The sequence below is a fragment of the Thermobia domestica genome, chromosome 1, assembly GCF_964235325.1.
Source record: "Thermobia domestica chromosome 1, izTheDome1.hap1.1, whole genome shotgun sequence".
NCBI lineage: Eukaryota > Metazoa > Arthropoda > Insecta > Zygentoma > Lepismatidae > Thermobia > Thermobia domestica.
In genome coordinates, this window is record NC_137454.1 from 153,950,605 (window position 1) to 153,969,589 (window position 18,985).

The following is an 18,985-nucleotide window of genomic DNA, read 5'->3' on the forward strand; positions in this document are numbered from 1 at the left end:
ATGAAACGTGGATCATCCGAACAACATGAGCACGAATAGGGTAGAAGGATAATACAAAACACAATGTTAACGGGTGAGTAACAACAATTCTGATGAATTAGCTTAGTGCAGGATAGAATACAATGGCGAGCTTTGGTTTATTATGAGATGAACTTCAGGGTTTTTTCTTGCTATTGAACTATTAATGTTTTTCATTATTTGTTCTAGTATACCCCTGCGATGATTTTAGTAATGTAATTTCTTCCTTCTCGTTTCATTAAGTCCCATAATTTGATCTCAGGTGGAAAAATCCACGTAGCTTTGCATTGACTTCGTCCTCAACTGTAGTTATGAGTCAATTACATGCAAATAATATTACACTATAATTTGCCTTGTTTGCCTGTTCAAGCTCCCTTATTAAACTTAAAGAAATAACTACAGATAATCGTTTCCAACGATGAAAATATACGTTCAGCTTCAATTCTTACTCTATTAACAATAAATGCCTCGAACATAAAATTACTTCTATGCAATCTCAACGACATTCACTCAAAAACGTAGTTGATTAAACCTGAACTCGATATGGGATTACTCTTTATACAACGTAGTTAATCAAAGCTGAACTGAACATATAATTGCCCTTTACAATGTAACGCATCGGTCGTACATATGCTTACATTTCATTGTCTCACTATCTGCATTGGCTTAATTCCATACAACAATTAAAGCCTACAGTGCTATTCTACTACCCACCGATCTTTCTGCATGAAATTTGAAATGCATATTTGGCATTAACTCATCGTTTGGAAAGAAAGCAAAGTCAGTCTAAATAATACAGATTCTGCTTCCTCGTGATTCTTCCTCTTGCCCGCTGTGAAACTAAAGTTTAATGTCATAACCAAAAGCCAAAAGTTTGACAACAGTTATTCCTAATTTTAGTTTAAATCTCCTTTTAACACTTGTCAAAATTAGTACTATAAACTAGAATTTTTTTTCGTATTTACAAATAAACTTTACTTAAAATACAGTATTACAATAAAATACTGGCTTCATTATCAGGCTAAAACAAATATATAATCAGATCAAACAAAAGTACGTTCTCTCTTGATTTTGGTCAAAGACAGCACGTAGACGTACGTAGTGCTATTTATAGCATAGTTTTATACACATATTTTTATATATCACAGACACGTCTCACAATAGATTTTTCAATTAGACTCTTCTTAATTAGTAAATAATTAAGAAAATGTACATTTCTTTTTCTATAAAATAAAGGAAGAAATCAGTAAACTTTTTTTTGTGCTTTTCTACGACCCTCCGTCTTCTTGTAGCGCTACGACGAATGATGATACTTAACAAAGGCAATGGCGGCCAATTCTTTACAAAACTCTTCAAGTACAATGAAACTTTCTAGAAGTGTGTTACCATCATCTCTGTGAGAAAGAAAGAAAAAGAATCATACATAAATAAAACAACATTAAATATTTCTTGAGTAATATATGGAGCTGTCATGAAATTTTACATTAAATTTGAAAGAAAGAAAATGTGTCACTGGACCGGAAATGAAACTGGCTATGTGTATCCCGATTTGCCATGCTAGTGCGTTAACGACTATGCTTACAATTTCTCCCCTCCCCTTCCCTTCCTAGACTATCCATACACTTTGAGGTTAGTGCACAATGCACTAGCTCACATGGACTATAGAGGAGGCAGCAAGAGAAGGTTTCTGATAGCTAGCAGCGGCGTTGCCACTGTTCACGTCCCAAGACTTTTTCGGTGCATCTATATATATATATATATATATATATATATATATATATATATATATTGTGTAAAACATAGTAATAGTTGGTAACACTGGCACCATTTTTCCCCCACACGTAGAAAATTTCAGGGACCATCTCATGATGGCTCCTCTATAGTGCTTATTCCAAAATAATCAGTGGGGTTGTTAAGATATAATTGATGTCAGGGACAGACCGCGTGATTTAACACACAACGGACACTCGCAGACAATATGACTGGCTGTGCAGCTAGTGGGGAACTGTAGGTATAATTGTTTAATGGAGTAGGACTTTCTTTTTTAAAGTTTAATTTTGCTGTTGCGTAGCAAACTATTATATAAATTTAAATATAAATAAATATTTAAATTTATATAAATGTTGAAACACTGTAACACTGCTCGTATATTTCCATTTTTTTGAAACTAAATTGTGCATCCCATCAGCTGGATACTTCGACAATGTCACCACACACAAGCGTTAAATCACAAAGATCAATCGAGCACATTATATTCACCATCGGACCTGAAGTTGAAATCAATCGTTCTTTTGATGAATAAAAACTCAAACTTCCTTCGCTTAGATGGACGTTGAGATCTACAGAATGACAATACAGCATCGCGATGCATATCTGTCACAGCAATAAGTTTATGAGTGGGATAGGAAATTCTTAAGTGGTGTGACATCCGTTGGAGACGCTCATCGCCGGGGTTAAGCACATCGAGTTGTGACGCTGGAGAAGATTGAAGCTGTGATAAAGGACTGTGAATGGTGTGGCGATAATTATTGGATTACGTCATGGTTTTGCCCAGAACATTATCCACGATGTGCTTCGGTTCCCCGCCAGATCGGTGCAATAACATTTGACAGACGAAATGAAACAGGAGTGTGTTGATGTGTGTGAAGAGCTTTTGCGGTGCTTCAAACGAGAATGTACTGACTTCCTAAAGAAGTTCATCACTAGGGATGAAACATGAGTGCGGCAATAGGCGTTTTTCTGCAAATGACAATGCTCGGCCTTATACTGGCCGTGCAACGGCTGCGATCATTGAAGGCCTTTATTTTAAGTGTCTATCCCATCTTCTTTACTCACTTGATCACATCCCAGTGAGTTTTACATGATTGAGCCCATTAGGGAGAAAGAAGATTCAATCCGATGAAAAGGTGCAACGAATGGTGTCTGACTGGTTGCATAGCCAAGCAAGAAACTTTTTCCCAGGGGGATTGAGGCATTTTGTATGCGATGGGAAATTTGTATTGAGCATGGAGGGATAAAAAAAATATTCACGTGTTTCTCATTTGCTTAATATTTAAAAAGATCTTTACAATTCTCATTTGACTGATCCTCGTAGAATTATGATATAGATTCGCTTCTATTGCCATGGGTCGTACCGTTAGTTGTTCATGGTGGAAAAACTAAGGTCAATTGTAACATTCTTGGTAATGTAATATCCTCTACATTGTGGAGGTTTAAGAGTATTGGCATATGTTACTTTCACGAGATTATGATAAGTATCATGTATAAACTGTTATTTGACACAGGAAATGTAGACAATATTAGCCGACTATAAGTGACCCGTTGGCTTGAACTCTACGAAACATTGTATGTTGAATTTAACCCAAGGATAACGACCAGGATGATGCGTTCAAAATTAGTGGCCGAACTAGAAGACATTTTGCGTATGAAGGGTTTAAACATGGAACATACATTTCTTAGCTAGCTTGTTGAAAGTTTCTATTGCTGCTATAACCGTAACAACAGAGGGTTTACATGGCCTCTAAGAATGTCGGAGTAGGTGCTCAATTACGTTTTAGTGAGTAGGATGGCAAAGAAAATAAATAAATAAATAAATAAATAATACATCAATGTTACAAAAATTGCAAAAAATTGTTAAACTCTACAAGTAAATGCACATACACAAACCACTCCATATTTAACCCCAATTACATCTTTAAAAAAGCATAAGCGAAAATCCCGATTCTAAAACTCTTTTAACAATTAATGAATTTGTACTGATACTATCATAACAGGGGACTTGAAGAGCCACTATGGAATTTTTGTAAGTATCACGCACTGAAAAATAAAGTATGTTAATAAAATATACATGGAAGTGTGTATATATGTGTGTGTGTATTATAATTTTCAACTTGTTATAAAGACTGTGAAATCTCTTCATGTAAGCCACAGAACAGAACATCAAGGAGCCACAATCTCTGACCTTTGTATCTCGTATTTTATAGAAGATTTTACACTATAACACCACAGACTTACATGAAACGTCACTGAATTTAATATTGTTGGAAGTAGTGTCAAAGCGGAAAAATGAAATAACCTGGAAGTCATTTCGAGGAATGATTTGTTGTCAAACATCGTTTGGTCTTTGTAATCAATCAAAAGTGAATAAGTGATTTGCAAGTACATTTAAGGATGAAGCTGCATGCCATGCCAACGCAGTGACTTTAACGCACTAAAGCGTGGCTAACAATAGATTAGTGACGAATCATGTAAAGTCACCATTAGATAGATGTAATACCGCAAAATATCGACCGATGACACACGAACCTAAGACAAATTCATGCATCCCTGAGTATCAGCATGAAACAAGTTTAATCCCATTTAAAGAATATTCCATGATCATCAGATGAAAAAATGCATCAACAGAAAAAGAGATGAAAAATGTGATTGCGTAGCTATGATAGAGTATATGTTAAAAAAAACTATAAATTTAGATAACTATGTTTTATTATTTTGTGGACTACCCTCATAGCTCACTCAGATTTGTTATTTTCCTTTATATAGACTTCGGTTCTATTTAGCGTTATTATTTAAATACTCTCATTATTTACCGTAGAGTCGCACCTCAATAACATCTTTTAATCAAGAAGAGAAATTGTTACTGATATATACACTCTGTAAAGAAAAAATAGCGACACCTCAATTCTCAAGGTAACTTACACAGAGAACCATAGTTACAGGCCGCTAGTAAAGAAACAGAAGAAAACGAAGAGTGGGATAGTTCATTTGCGTTACCTGTGACACCTGTAGTGTAAACGGCGCTTGTCAGTTGATTGCGTATCTAATATTCTCTCCAGATGGCACTGAGTGCGTCTCGCAACTTACTGTAGTGAGAATTCTGCATTTCATTTGGGTTGGTAGGTCCAAGTAAATCGTATTTTTTGATTGTTCTCTGTTTTCTCATTATTTGGACAGTGTCAAATGCAATATTGTTGTCGCGCAGCGTTGTTTTAGTGTGATATTGTTACTAAAAGTGGACTGCAAACATGTAAAATGGGTAAGAAATGTGACTTGTCGCCATGTAAACAAGGCTTGCACAGCTAAAGTAAATCTCTAAGGGAGATGGGTGGAATACTCAAAATGCACCGTCCAACGGCAGGAAGAGTAATTCACAACCAAAAGCAGTATAACAAATCGTCCCTTCGTCAACAGTGTGATAGGGAAATGAAAGCATCGCCATATAAGATCAATAGCACTGCACAATCAAGGAATGAGTTCCTGACAACTCGCTTCTGTATATCGAGATTAACTTGAAACTGCAGTTAATCGTATAGCTGTATTGTCTTGACTGTATGAAGAGGATATTACGAAGAAGAAACAGCTTAAGAAGTCGAAGCTGACAAAAGCACAGAGGGTAGTAACACGTAGGTTTGTGAGCCAATATGCTACTTGGACTTAGGACAACTGGAGGCATATTTTGCACGTTGAAAACAAATTTAGAATAGTGGGAAACGATGATGGTGTGAAGTTGTGGATACGAACGAGCGAGGAATTTGACAAGAATTGTGTTTCAGAGAGGCAAAAAATCAGTTACTGAGCAATGGTATGCGCTTGCTTCACCGCTAATGGCATTAGATGGATGGGAATATGAGAAAGGTCAGTTGATGCACGAAAATATCTTCAAATTCTGTTACGTAAAGGTCTTAAAACAACTAATGATTATTTATCTGGAGAAAATATGGACCATTTCGTTTTCCAGGACGATAATGCTTCGTGTCACCGAGCAAAAATGCTAATACGTGGTTCAAGAATGAGTATTCAGAGACTTATGTTGTCTCCAAACTCACCTGACATGAATCCAATTGAAAATTTGTGAGTCAACATGAGCAGAGGACTGAATAGAAAACTACCTCGAATAGAACGGAACTCACAGAACAGAAAATCGGGCGCGATTCCATGAAATCGAGGTTACATTTTGCAATAGCCTTCTTACCAAGAAGCCTCGATAATTCACTGCACTGCTGAAAGACCACGGTGGACATACAAAATATTAGTTTGCTGTATTGTACCTCCCTATGTTCGTACACAATGTATCTTATCCTTAAGATATTCCATTTTTTGTTTTGAGCTATTCTTGTTGATCTTTTTTACTTTTTATATACAACTCTTTCTAAAAGCGATTTGGTTCAAAACACATATAGCTACTTACATATGCATATAAATTCATTATATTTATGTCCATAATCTGAAACTATGGTGCAAGTATTAAGAATGAACTACTCATTGAAAATACGCATTGCAAAGCAATCAGGAATGCATGTATAAAATCATATTGGTTAAAGTATCTTGTGAAAATCATATCCGATCAAGTGTCGCTATTTTTTCTTTACAGGGTGTACAATGCAGCATGATGCAACTAGACCTCGAAAACGGAAAACTACGTTCCTTTATTTAGCATTTTTCCATTGAGCTACCCTGAGTCTAAGTCAGATTTTAATCTGCGTTTTAAGAGTAATTTAAGTTAAGATAGATTGATGACAGGTCAGAGATCGTGGCATAATGTAGTTATTACAAGAAGGGCATTAATATTACAAAGCATTACTTACACCGTAGAATTATCAGCAGAATCTCCAAGTAGACGATGTCGCGTATCGATCAACTCTTTATGGTAGTTTGGCACCTGACGTATTCCGGACATCATTTTGCCCACTCCAATTTCCAAAGAAGAGAAGAGAGTTCGTGTCCCAGGAAACACTGGCAGTAAAGGGTTGAGTAGGAACTCATGCAAATACGGATGTGGTAGAAGAGCTAACCGAGAGACTAGTGACGTCAATTGCAGATTGATTTCGTAAGGCTACAGGGAAAATGAAGAAAACTAAAGAATGTGAAGGATGTCTACACTAACAGTCAGTGACAAGAAGGAAGAACAATATATAAAATAGTGTATTGGCATATTTCTCACAAGATTCATATGACGAAAATAATCTGAAAACATACAGTAAATAAAATGGCATCTAAGAATGTACGTACTCCAATTAGATTAACAATAATATAGTTATTCTACAGAATAGTTACATACTTTCGATATACAATCCTTTAGAAACATGGTTGAATGTAAAATCAGCAAAAATGATGCCTGACTTCTTTTCACTTTTCCTTTCTACCTTTTTAAACATATCTTCTCAAGTTCTCTCTTGTATCAACATACTTGATATCCTTGAAGATTTAATACCATTAGTATTTACAAGAAACTAACTCAATGAACAGTTGCGTACAAAAAGTAGTAGATTGCTGACATCATGACGCATTTTTCAAAGTGCTTATTACCGCAATTAAAATTATTACATTACATAACTACAATATTTTATTTGGAAAAAAGTTATGTTATCAATTTTATGTTTATTTTATATTATGCCGTGTAACCTACTTCCAGCAACTGAATGTGAGGCTACACCTACAAAATGTAGTTCAAATGAAGATCTTATACAGATAAGCTTTTCACCTTCCAAGACCTTTAACTTTTACTTATCATGTCTTGACATGATTTTGGTATCATTCTAATTATATGTCATGATGTTAGTAATGCTTAATTCTTCTTGCATGACTATAGAAAATACTTTATTATACCCTACTAAAATATGAAGTAGGGTAGAAACAAATGCAAAGATTTATAAGTATGAACACGGAAAATCAAGATATTAAGAACATAAAAACAGCCTACATAATCAAAAATAATATAAAGCTACTCTTCTATCTGTGGATTTGTATTACTTTCTTCTCATTATTTCAAACTTTTCATTACACATATAAATAACTTTCTTAATTTAAACAGCCTTATCTCTACAGCTAAACAATCGTAATTTCTGTAATATTTCGGTTGAAAATCGTCAACTTGATTCGATTGGTTTTAAGAGAGAATTGCAGAATGAAGCTTTTAAAACTACACTGTAAAAATAATTGTAATCCAAACGAGCGCATTGTTACGAAATTAACTGTTAGACATTCTGTCTTCCAACTACTGGATTTATTTTTATTTGAAGTTTTTTCATTAAAGTTTAATTTTTGATTTTTTGCTTTAATGAAAACCGATCAGATAACTCCTCCCCCCTAACGAAGAATGAAAAATCTTGATTTGTGCAATACTATGATCCATTGTCTTCAAATTACAAAGACCTGGTTTGAAAGTTGTGCTATAGATATAAGACTCATTTCATTTGCGATCTACTTCCTATACTTCCTGCCAGTGTATTAATTTTTATGTGAAGAGATAGTTCATGTTATTTTAACATTATATCTACAGAATGAAAGTTTCAATCTCCTAGGTCAATGTGGATAATCACAATTCCAGATTTTTAAGTAGTGATTCCAGGTTATTATTGTTGTATTGTTGACTGTTAATAGTACCTTGTACTTCAGAAATCATTAAAAAAAAAAAAAAAAAAAAAAAAAAAGGCAGTGTTGCCTGTAGAGTAAATTTTGATTCTATTCACAAAATACATCCGATTCTTAATACTGTGTAGCACTATACACCAGACTGTTTCGAATATAACTCCAGAGAGGAGGTATGATATGTAATATAGCATAAATGTATTTGCAATATATAGTTCGAATAAATAATTTGCTCTGCACTGAATTCAAAGTGCAAACTGATACCTTTGCATCTTCAAATAATTCTATAATTTTAGTTTTTTTATTTTTATTTATAATTATTTTTTTAGTATTACAAAGGCTGTCATATGCACAAAACGCAACTAAAATCATTATAAAAAACGACTGTATTGTTCAACGTACTTGCTATATGCATGAAAAATAATCTTTTATATGCAATACCACTAAAAAATATATACACAAATGTACTTATTTATTTTTTAGTTTAACGTCCCATGGTTAGGCTCTTTAGGCTAGAGGCGGCAGATGACTGATGGTAATGAACGAATGGATGAAAAATTTAATTTTTGTGCTCTCCCAAAGGCAATCGAACTTGAGACCGTAAGCACCAAAGGCACACGCGCTAGTCACTAGATCAGCGATGAGGGCTATATAGAAATGTGCAAATGGCTTGTAAACAGTATATTCTGTAGTTCTAAGTGTATATTTTCATTGATAATAGGATTATTCAAAAGCTTCTCAATCTCGTTTAAGAAGAAAAAAAAAAAACCGTGGTACAAAGAGCCGACCTAAGAAGGACAGCATAAGCAAGGGCCCTGGCCTGAATGTGTTAAAGACAACAAATATTTTATTTATAATAACAAAATAATTCTTACTCAGGGTGTTACTGAGTTTCAATTTCAAAATTCCAGTATATTCAGTATAACTATCAGCAACATTCCAGTACCTAATACAATGATCTTTTAAAAGTTCTTTAGGAATAATTACACTCTTAATGATTTCAGGTTTGTAATTGTTTTACCATCAAATTAATATTTTATTTTTAATAAATTTAGTTAGCCTTGACTTCTTTGAAACACAAATAATTAGGTATATGTAACTGCTCATGAAAGCTCTGAAATCTTTACACAAGCAATGTGCCACATCCATACCAAGCATTAAAACTGGCCCTCAGTTTCCCATTCTTGGGCAAACTTTTACTGACTTTATTGACTAGTTTACAGCCCTGTATACTGTGCTTGAAGCATTGCATATAATATAATGCATCAATTGTTATTATACGTGAGGTATTTACAACGATAATGTATATTTTCGTATGTATCTTCTAAGTATTGTTTATATTTACTGGCAAAAGTGCTATTTTAAAGGCACAAGCAATTAAGAAGAAGAAAATATAAAGAAATAATTTAAATATTTGTATCATATTGAAATATTTGTTAATCTCGTTGCTATGACGACTTGTTTATCTGTTTGATGTCGTTGTTATGGTAACTTAGAAAGATAAAAAGAACGAAGTGCCATCTTGAACAGACTGAATGTATAATGTTGTAATGTGAAAAACACGATATATGTTGCAAGTGAATATATATATTCAATAGTGCATAACTGTGTTGTTTGATTCATGATAATCTCGTGAACTGCATAAATATACATTTCGAATCAGGGAATGTAACGTAACGGAAGTAAATAACATTACATATTGAAAAAAGACAAGAACAGAAAAAAGAAAGAAAACGGAAACTGAAAACAGTATTAGTAGAAAGGGAAAAGAAAGATATGACTATCTGAAACCAAAAGAGAGATGGCGTTACGTCTTAAGGTCGGATTATTAGGGAAAAAATCACAATTTCTTATTTCAGTAACTATACTGTATTACATAAGTAACGTTAATCTATAAAACCACTTTTTTCATGATCTGAAGCTTAATTTCACTACTTTCCTTTGACCGACAACCTCAATTCATGACTTTCACTGTCCGTAGACAACCCGCTCAGAGGACTGATACAGTGAGCCAAAAGCATTATTTGTATTATATAACTTTATTATAACTTGTATAAATAATAGTATATTATTCTATTCTAGTTATAATATAAGATTGTTATTACCCTGGACTTTTGGAGTTCAAAAATCCAGGGTAGATTATAATGATAATATTTGTATATTTCCTAATTTTTCCAGTGTGTGGATCAAAATTCCAGTATATTTTCAGTATATTCAGTATCAAAATTAAATTCCAGTATTTCATGTATTTCCAGTATCAGTAGACATCCTGTTACTGGGCGAAAGTTTGAAAAAATCTATACAAAGTCTTCGTTATCGGAGAATGCAACGTAACATCATCAATATGCTTCTATCCTGCGGTGGCCTTATATGCTACTAAGACGCATTCTCCGATAACGAAAGTGAATATGTGACTTTTGTGTGTTTCTTTGTTTGTTTTTCAAACCTTCCCCTATTACTTTGGTCTAACTAATGAGTAAAAGAGGTCTTAAGAGGTTTTAAGAAAAAAATATTTCTGAAGTATTACGTACAATAAAGAATCAATAACGTAAAAATAAAATGATAATTACACGAAATAACTAAAAAAAATTTGGATTAACATTGTATTTTTATTCAAAACAATTACGCAATTAGACTTTTCATTATATACATACAATATTAAAATGATATCTATCCCCCTTCTATAGAAAACGTAAAAAGCTAACTGGTTACCAAAGCTATTCGACTAGTGTTTTCTCCTTATCTGACGTATAAGAAGTAATTTGTTAATGTAATGAATCATATTGGAATGACAAGGAGCACAATATTACAATCAGCATGAACAAAATAGGGAGGGCCAGGGAATTGCAAAAAGCAAGATTCTACAGTTTTCAAATATAGCACGTAGAAGGAAATTTTGTGTCAATTCTCACTAAAATATAAAATTCGAAGAAGTTAAACTGGTATTGCGGAACAACTACAATTTACATAATAAAAATAAGCACAATAGTTGGAAATACCGAATATCTAATCGCCAATTTTATAAAACAGAGCTCATTTGGATTATAATTTTTACGCTGCAATTTAAAATCTTTACATTCATTGATTTCCCAAAACCTAATCATCCTTCTAATCATGATTCATGATTTTCAGAAGGAATATTGAAGAAATTAAATTTACTCACACAGAGAGAATAAGATGAAGTAAAATTAAGATGAAGTAATTGTTTTTGCATCCTCAGCACGTATGACGAAGATGTAACTGTAATTCTCCGGTACTTATGGAAATTTACATATTTTGGAAAAATTGTGATCAGTAATTCGTAAACGAATTCGCTTCCAACTCTTTTAATGGTTCACGCTACTATTGATTCTACATATCATTCTACAAAAAATACTATTGCACATATAATGCAAAGAACATTCGTACCAAATGTTTAATATATATATATATATATATATATATATATATATATATATATATATATATATATATATATATATATATATATATATATATATATATATATAATGCATTATTTATAAGAATCGAAACCGCTGTATTCTGAAGCGAAAACTTGTTATAGGTAAATAAATACATGACGTTGATCAAAGATGTTACACTTATAATATCTTGGTATCACTGGAAATGAAAACAAAACTCACAAATGATAATACGTAGGACTCTAGTCTTCGCAACTGACCCACATAGAGTTACTTGAGGCGTTAAGTTAAATAAACAAACAAATAAAACGCGGATACAATTCTGACTGACAAATCATAATAAAAGCTCAATATAATATTCAGAATATTACCTGATCCGGCAACTGTTCCAGCCGAGTGAAAAGCATCCGAAGAAATGCACCTTCGTAGAACTGACGCGTATGATCTGCTTCCGGACGGGAGTCGGAACTCGAAGTGTCAGACGGAGTTTCTGGAAACAATGCCTCTTGGGGCCAGTTGTACGCTGAGCACTTAACAACACAATCCAAATACTGACGGTGAGCATCTTGTAAGTACTGTTCATAACCGCTATCTTCGGCTTCATTTGTAGAATGGACTTGCTCAGGCAATAGATATAAAAAACTAGACGAAAGAAAGATAGAAAGCAAAAAAGGAAAAAAAGAAAATAATATGATTGTTTACAGTACATGAATCACAAGTAAAACAATTTATTTTGTCTGGGTGTTAGTTGTGTACATTCCACAATTATGATCTATTCATTAGAACAAACTTGGCTTTCACTTGAATCGCAGCCCGGACCATGATATCTAATGAGATACTAAGTTTCGAATTAAAAATGTTAAAAATTAACGCAATAGTGCTGTGGAGGCATGTTTTGTTTCTTCTATATTTCATTCACTGAAAACGTAAAGGATGTCATACATGATGCTACAATAGTTCCTTTTAGTTTCACTAAATAATACTAAACGTATATGAATTTAAGAATCTAAAAATCTAATTAAATAGTATTTACAGTTTTAATTTTGTTTTAGTATAGAAAATAATCGAAATATTGTTACAATTACTTGGTTGAATACATAAACTGAATATTACTTTTATAATAAAAACAAGTTTATGATTATGGTTAGTACTTACCAATTAATGATTTTGTTGATATTGCTTGGGGCTAAAGTCCTACTCACTGGGGATGAACCCGGTGATATATCTAACTCTGAAAAAAATAATTATATATGCCTAATTGATTCTTGTATTATTTATCGAATGCTTGGCATGGACGACAATAATGTCAACTCAACTTAGAAAACGATATTTTCTAAACTGGTGAAAAATAAAACAAACATTAAATGAAAATTCTCATAAAATATCAAAAATTCAAAAAATCAGTTTACACAGCAAGTTGGTTTACAGTTTCTATTCACTAATTTTAGTACACAGCAAGTTCTTTTGAGGGTCTGTGTTAAAAAAAAAAAAAAAAAAGTTTTGTACATTGCATCAGCAGTTTGCTGAGTGATACGCAATTCATTATCGTTAGTTGAATCTTTAAGATCTTCAACTGAGTGTTTGTTATTTATGACTTTACACAGAAACATATACAAACAACTTTTTATTACCCATAAATTGGGAAGAGAAGGAAATTTTACACTATTATTGAAATACAAACTTATCCCATCACCTTTATTCTACAAGATGGGCAAGCAGAGAATTTCACACATCATGATTTTTACGTAAGAACTATTTTTTTTCTTCAGATTAGCGATGAAGAGAGAAGAGTGCCTCAAAAGAGCTCCCTGATTTTATATATATATATATATATATATATTGCTTATGAAAACACTGTATTTTATGTATTAATTTATAATTGCGAGGTAATTATGGAACATTTAGGTTGAGAATTAACGTTGTTGGAAGGGGATGCGCTGACCCCCTTCCAACAACGTTAATTGTCAACCTAAATGTTCCGTAATTACCTCGCGATTATAAATTAACACATAAAATATAGTGTTTTCATAAGCAATCGAACCTGAGACTATACGTGCTAACCTTTTTGCTACTCAGAAGCACAAATAACAGGATAACTAATAATATCAATGATCACCTGCTCCTTCTCTTCTCTTCTCCCTTTCGTCTTCCTCGTCACTCCAACTGGCTATCAAAGATTCGGAAGCCAAACTATCGTAGTATCCTCGACTGGTTAAATACGTTAATACCAATGTGTACAATGCATGTTCACCTGGCTTTTCCAATAATACCTAAAAAGCACAAATGGTACATTGGAATTAAATGCTGAATTTCATCTGATCTATGGATATCTGTACTTGGTTAAACAACACAACAAGCTTAACAAACAAAAGGTGTAATATGTTAAGTCTAGGAAATTTAAATGATAGTAAAATGAACAAATTACAGTATAATGTCAAATTATAATTAAAAGCATATTTTTTCTCGAAACTGTCAGAAAGTTTCATTTTAAATTTGAGTGGACACTGCTCAATATTACTGTTTACTCCTGCTATAAATCTGTTACGATTTCTTTTAAGATCTATGACGACCTTTCTCCTACTATAACTAAGCAAAATATATTTATTTGTCACTGTGCCAAATTAACACCATACGTCAGCAGATAAAATAAATTATTACTGTTTGAAGTTGATGCATTAAAATGTGCTAATTTTACTTGTGAAAGTTCTTTAAGAACATGTTATTCTTCCGAACTCTTCAATTAACAAAGGACACGACCAAATATTACGTAATATAATAACAAATAATTACTGTTCTCTACGATGCTTGATTCTACCCTATTTATAATGCTAAATTACAATATAAATTATGTAGAGCACACTAGTTCCTTTACAATTTTGCTACAAAGCTACGAAAATGAAGTGTGCTACAAGATAATTTACTGGATATAATAGTACCGGGTGTATCAAAAGTTTAGGGCCATAGCCCAACTCCCTTATGAATAAAGATACGAAAAAATGAAAAGAGAGGAAAGTTGTTGGAAATAGGTGGTTCTCAATTAAAATAGTAGAATTTTTCCAATCACATCAGCCATTTGGATTCCACACTGATAAGGCGTCCAATGTTAAAGAAAAAGCGATGTTACCAGTTCAGAAGGCTGTTTCCTTGGACCCTCACCAAACCAACAATACAGCATTGTTGGAAACTATTGGACCTCCATAACAAAGTGCACATACCCCGTTTCATTTCTGTGTGCCCCTACATTTCGTTCGAACAACTCGCTTTACTGAAGGGTGTACTGTTCGCGTGCCTGTTGTTTTTTCATGCAAACCAGTGTGAAGTCCAAACAACTGGTGTGATTGAAAAACTTCCACCATCTTAAATTGAAAACTACGTATTTCCAACAACTTTTCTCTTTCCATTTTTCCGTATCTTAACTCATAACAGAATTGTCTATGGCCCCGGATCCGGTATGTTAGCTGAAGAATCAAAATACTAATATTCCTACTTCTTTAGCTTTCCTCAATTTTGTTGTTGTTAGCTCATAAGTATCATACAAATACAGTACGTGTTGATATAATCATTTTCAATATACTAATTATGCGGGGGAGTGAAGATTAATAATTGGTGTTTCTGAAATGAAATGAAATTAAATGAAATGAAATCTTTGAGTTTTACGTCCCACAGTTATGCCGGTTAGGCTAAAGGAGACGGTGAAGATGAAAAATGAATGAAATGGTGGAATGAAGAAAGTGGGAGGAAACGGGAAAACCCCGAGAAAACACACGCACACGGTGTTTGTCCACCACAAAGTTCACTTGGGGGGAGGGCTGGGATCGAACCCGGAACCCCAAGCACCAGAGGTAAACGCTCTACCACTGAGCCACCGCGATTAGTGTTTCTGCTTTTGGTCGGGATATACTAGGTTGGATTGGTTGACTGATTTGGAGTTTAGCTTCCCATTCAGCACTGAGACTACATAAGACGTCTCTCGCTAAACCTACAGCCTAACGAGGATGCGAACCACAGAGCTCCTACTGTGAATCGAACCCGGGTCTCAAGAGCCCACTCGTGGTATGTGGATAGCCTACGCGCCTTTGACGTGGGAGATCCGATTTCGATCCCCGGCGGAAGCTCATGTTCTCCGGATCCCACGTTAAGCTATAGGTCCAAATCTCATATAACCTCACTTCTACAAGAAACATTAAACTCAAATCACATCACATCATATCGAACTTGGGTCTTCCGTCTCGAAACAGTGAACACTAACCATATAGCCGCGAGAAGTTCATCCTAAGTTCGAATTCCGCGATCAAAATTTTGGCCGAGGTTTCTCCTGGATTTTCCCCTTACTTCTGTCGGCAAATTCAAGGATAATATCTTTAAATACAGGCCCTGGGCTTCCTATTCTTATTTCCATTGTAAAATGGCCTCATACTCTGTTCGGAAGTCTTTATTATAATTTTCTCGGATTTTGAGAATTTCTAGTCAGGTAAATAAATAAATAAATAAAAATAAAAAAATAAAAACATTGCGCTAAAGATCAATCAAATGTTAGCATGGAGAAACTACGATACTTACTTCGAACAGCCTAAGCGTTTCAAGACTAAGTTCATCCTGATCATGCATACAATTGTCCAGCAACTGTTGTTTTATTGGAGACGTTACAACGCCACACAACTCGGCATCTCGGTTTTCTCCTACGATCCAGCTAGTCACCTCTGTGAATGAAATATAAACATATTTTTTTTCTCAATGTTATTACCAAGATAAATTATTTGCCTACTTTAATGTACCTCCTGACCTCACAAAAGAATTTAGTTCAAAATAATCTATAGTACCTAATATAACGAAAACTATCATCTGCGGCAATCTAATATAATAATTTCATATTACCTTTGTTGTTTCATATGGAAAATAATACTGTGATTTTTTCTCAAAACATACCTTTGCCAATTAAAATCGAAGCTCAAACATGTTCGGAATGTGGCAAGGAATTTCCAACAAAAAAGGGTTTGAGCATACATAAGACACGAAAACATGGCTCACAGGAAATACCTACAACCAATACGGAAGATTTTGTTCAAGAGCTCACTAAATTAAAATCAAGCACCTGGCTGATTAAACGAATCCCAAGAGGGGCTAGAAACGCAGCAGCAAGAAAACTTTCATCCGTAGTAGAGGAATGTATCGACAAGAATGATTTTGTCTCGTGGAAGAAATTATTATTATTTTCTTTTCACAATTTATGTCTACCCAGAAATCGTAGCTCAACATCTGTCACAAACATCATAAAACAAAATCTAAACGAAACCTCCTCTATGGACACTCCTCCTGCTCCTAGTAGAAAACGTAGTTTTGATTTAACAAACAGGATAATATCCAAAATTTCTGAATTTGATACAAAAGGGGCTTTGAGATTACTAGCTTCAGATGATACCTTGGCACCTGCAAATGAGGAAACCTATAAACTCCTGCAAGGAAAACATCCATCACCATCTAGAGTTCAAATAATGCCGGATCCTCCAAGTGAATTAGACCCGTGCTTAAAAGTTAATGAGGATGATGTATTAAAGGCCATCCATAGTTTTCCCTGCGGTTCGGCTTCAGGGATAGACGGACTGTCGCCTCAACACTTAAAAGACCTAATGTCCAAATCAGCAGGTGATTCAGCGCTCATGTTACTAAATTCAATAACTAGAATGACAAATCTAATTTTAAATGGAAAGGCAAATCCGGATATATGTAAATATTTCTACGGAGCAAATTTATGTGCCTTATGAAAGAAAGATGGTGGAATCAGGCCAATAGCAGTAGGTTGTGTTTTTAGAAGATTGGCTTCAAAGATTGCTGTTTCATTGGTCTACAATCGTTGTACTAAATATTTACAACCTCGTCAATTGGGATTTGCCACAAGAAAGGGAAATGAGGCCATTATCCACGCTACCAGAACATTCATAAAAGCAAATAAAGATTCGAACAAGGTAGTCCTCAAAATAGATTACAAAAATGCTTTTAACTCAGTCGAAAGAGACTCTATGTTAAAGGAAGTGAAACTAATTCTACCTCAACTATATCCATATTTATGGCAGAGCTATTCTAGCCCATCATTGTTATTTTATGGAAATAGAACTATTTCATCACAAGTAGGATGCCAACAAGGTGACCCTGCTGGACCGATGATTTTTAGCTTAGCAATCCACCCAATAGTGCGCTTGCTTTCTTCTGAAATAAATCTATTTTATTTAGACGATGGCACATTAGGGGGCTCACCAGATACGGTTATACAAGATCTAAAGTTCTTATTGACAGAATCTAAGAAGATAGGTCTGCAAGTTAATCCTTCTAAGTGCGAACTGTTCTTCACGTCGGGTAAATCAGATCCAATTATAGAAGCCCAGTTTCAGAATTTGTTGCCTGGAATTCGGATAACACAAGCTCACGAGTTATCGTTATTAGGAACACCACTACTTGAAGATAGCTATGAAAGTTATTTTGAAGACCATTTGAACAGTTTAAAAATGATAACACATAGATTAAAAGGACTGCCAGCACATATAGCCTTCTTTCTCGTAAAAAATTGTCTAGGTGTCCCCAAATTAACATACTTTTTGCGAACCACTCCGACATGGCTTCTCCCATCAAAAATTCTTCAGTTGGATAACTCCCTGAAAACATCTTTACAAACAATAATAAATCAAGTTTTAAATGAAAGCCAATGGGCTCAGGCAAGTTTACCAATACGATTCGGTGGTTTAAATATTCGAAGAGCATCCGATTTGAGCCTTCCTGCGTTTCTGTCTTCTTGCTGTGGGGTGTTGTCACTAGTCTCCAACATTTTGAAAATTTCAGTTGACGAAGTGAAAATCCCTCATCTGTCGGAAGCATTGGAATTATGGAAAGGCATCTATAACAATACCATTCCGGAGGCCAAGGAATCACAAAGAAAATGGGATGAAATCCTACTAAACGAGATAGCTGGGAAGGAGGTAATTTCACAAAATAGTTTTGACGTTGCTCGCCTAAAAGCACTTCAGAAAAAAGAGTCTGGCGCCTGGTTAGAAGCTACACCTTCAAAAAACATCGGAACTTTTTTAGACGATAATATTTTCAAAATATGTGTAGCATTACGCTTGGGACTAAATGTTTGCCACCCATTCACATGTGCGTGTCAAGATCGAGTGGACGAGAAAGGTTTA

The 18,985-nt window shown here is 34.2% G+C and overlaps 1 protein-coding gene across 3 annotated transcripts in view; it reads right to left on the reverse strand.

The window, feature by feature from the left end:
- Positions 1 to 966: 966 nt before the first annotated feature.
- Positions 967 to 18,985, reverse strand: part of LOC145690128 (FHF complex subunit HOOK interacting protein 2A-like) — a 79,675-nt gene continuing 61,656 nt past the window's right edge. For 2 of the 3 annotated variants that reach the window (XM_081764715.1, XM_081764724.1), the window contains exons 9-14: positions 16,368 to 16,507; positions 13,924 to 14,077; positions 12,963 to 13,038; positions 12,179 to 12,449; positions 6,603 to 6,850; positions 967 to 1,412 (exon numbers count right to left, since the gene is read on the reverse strand). In XM_081764715.1, the coding sequence (XP_081620841.1) occupies positions 1,313 to 1,412; positions 6,603 to 6,850; positions 12,179 to 12,449; positions 12,963 to 13,038; positions 13,924 to 14,077; positions 16,368 to 16,507 (989 nt within the window). In that variant the 3' untranslated portion in view covers positions 967 to 1,312. The remainder of the gene's footprint in view (positions 1,413 to 6,602; positions 6,851 to 12,178; positions 12,450 to 12,962; positions 13,039 to 13,923; positions 14,078 to 16,367; positions 16,508 to 18,985) is intronic. The other variant, XM_081764734.1, reaches the window with a different exon arrangement.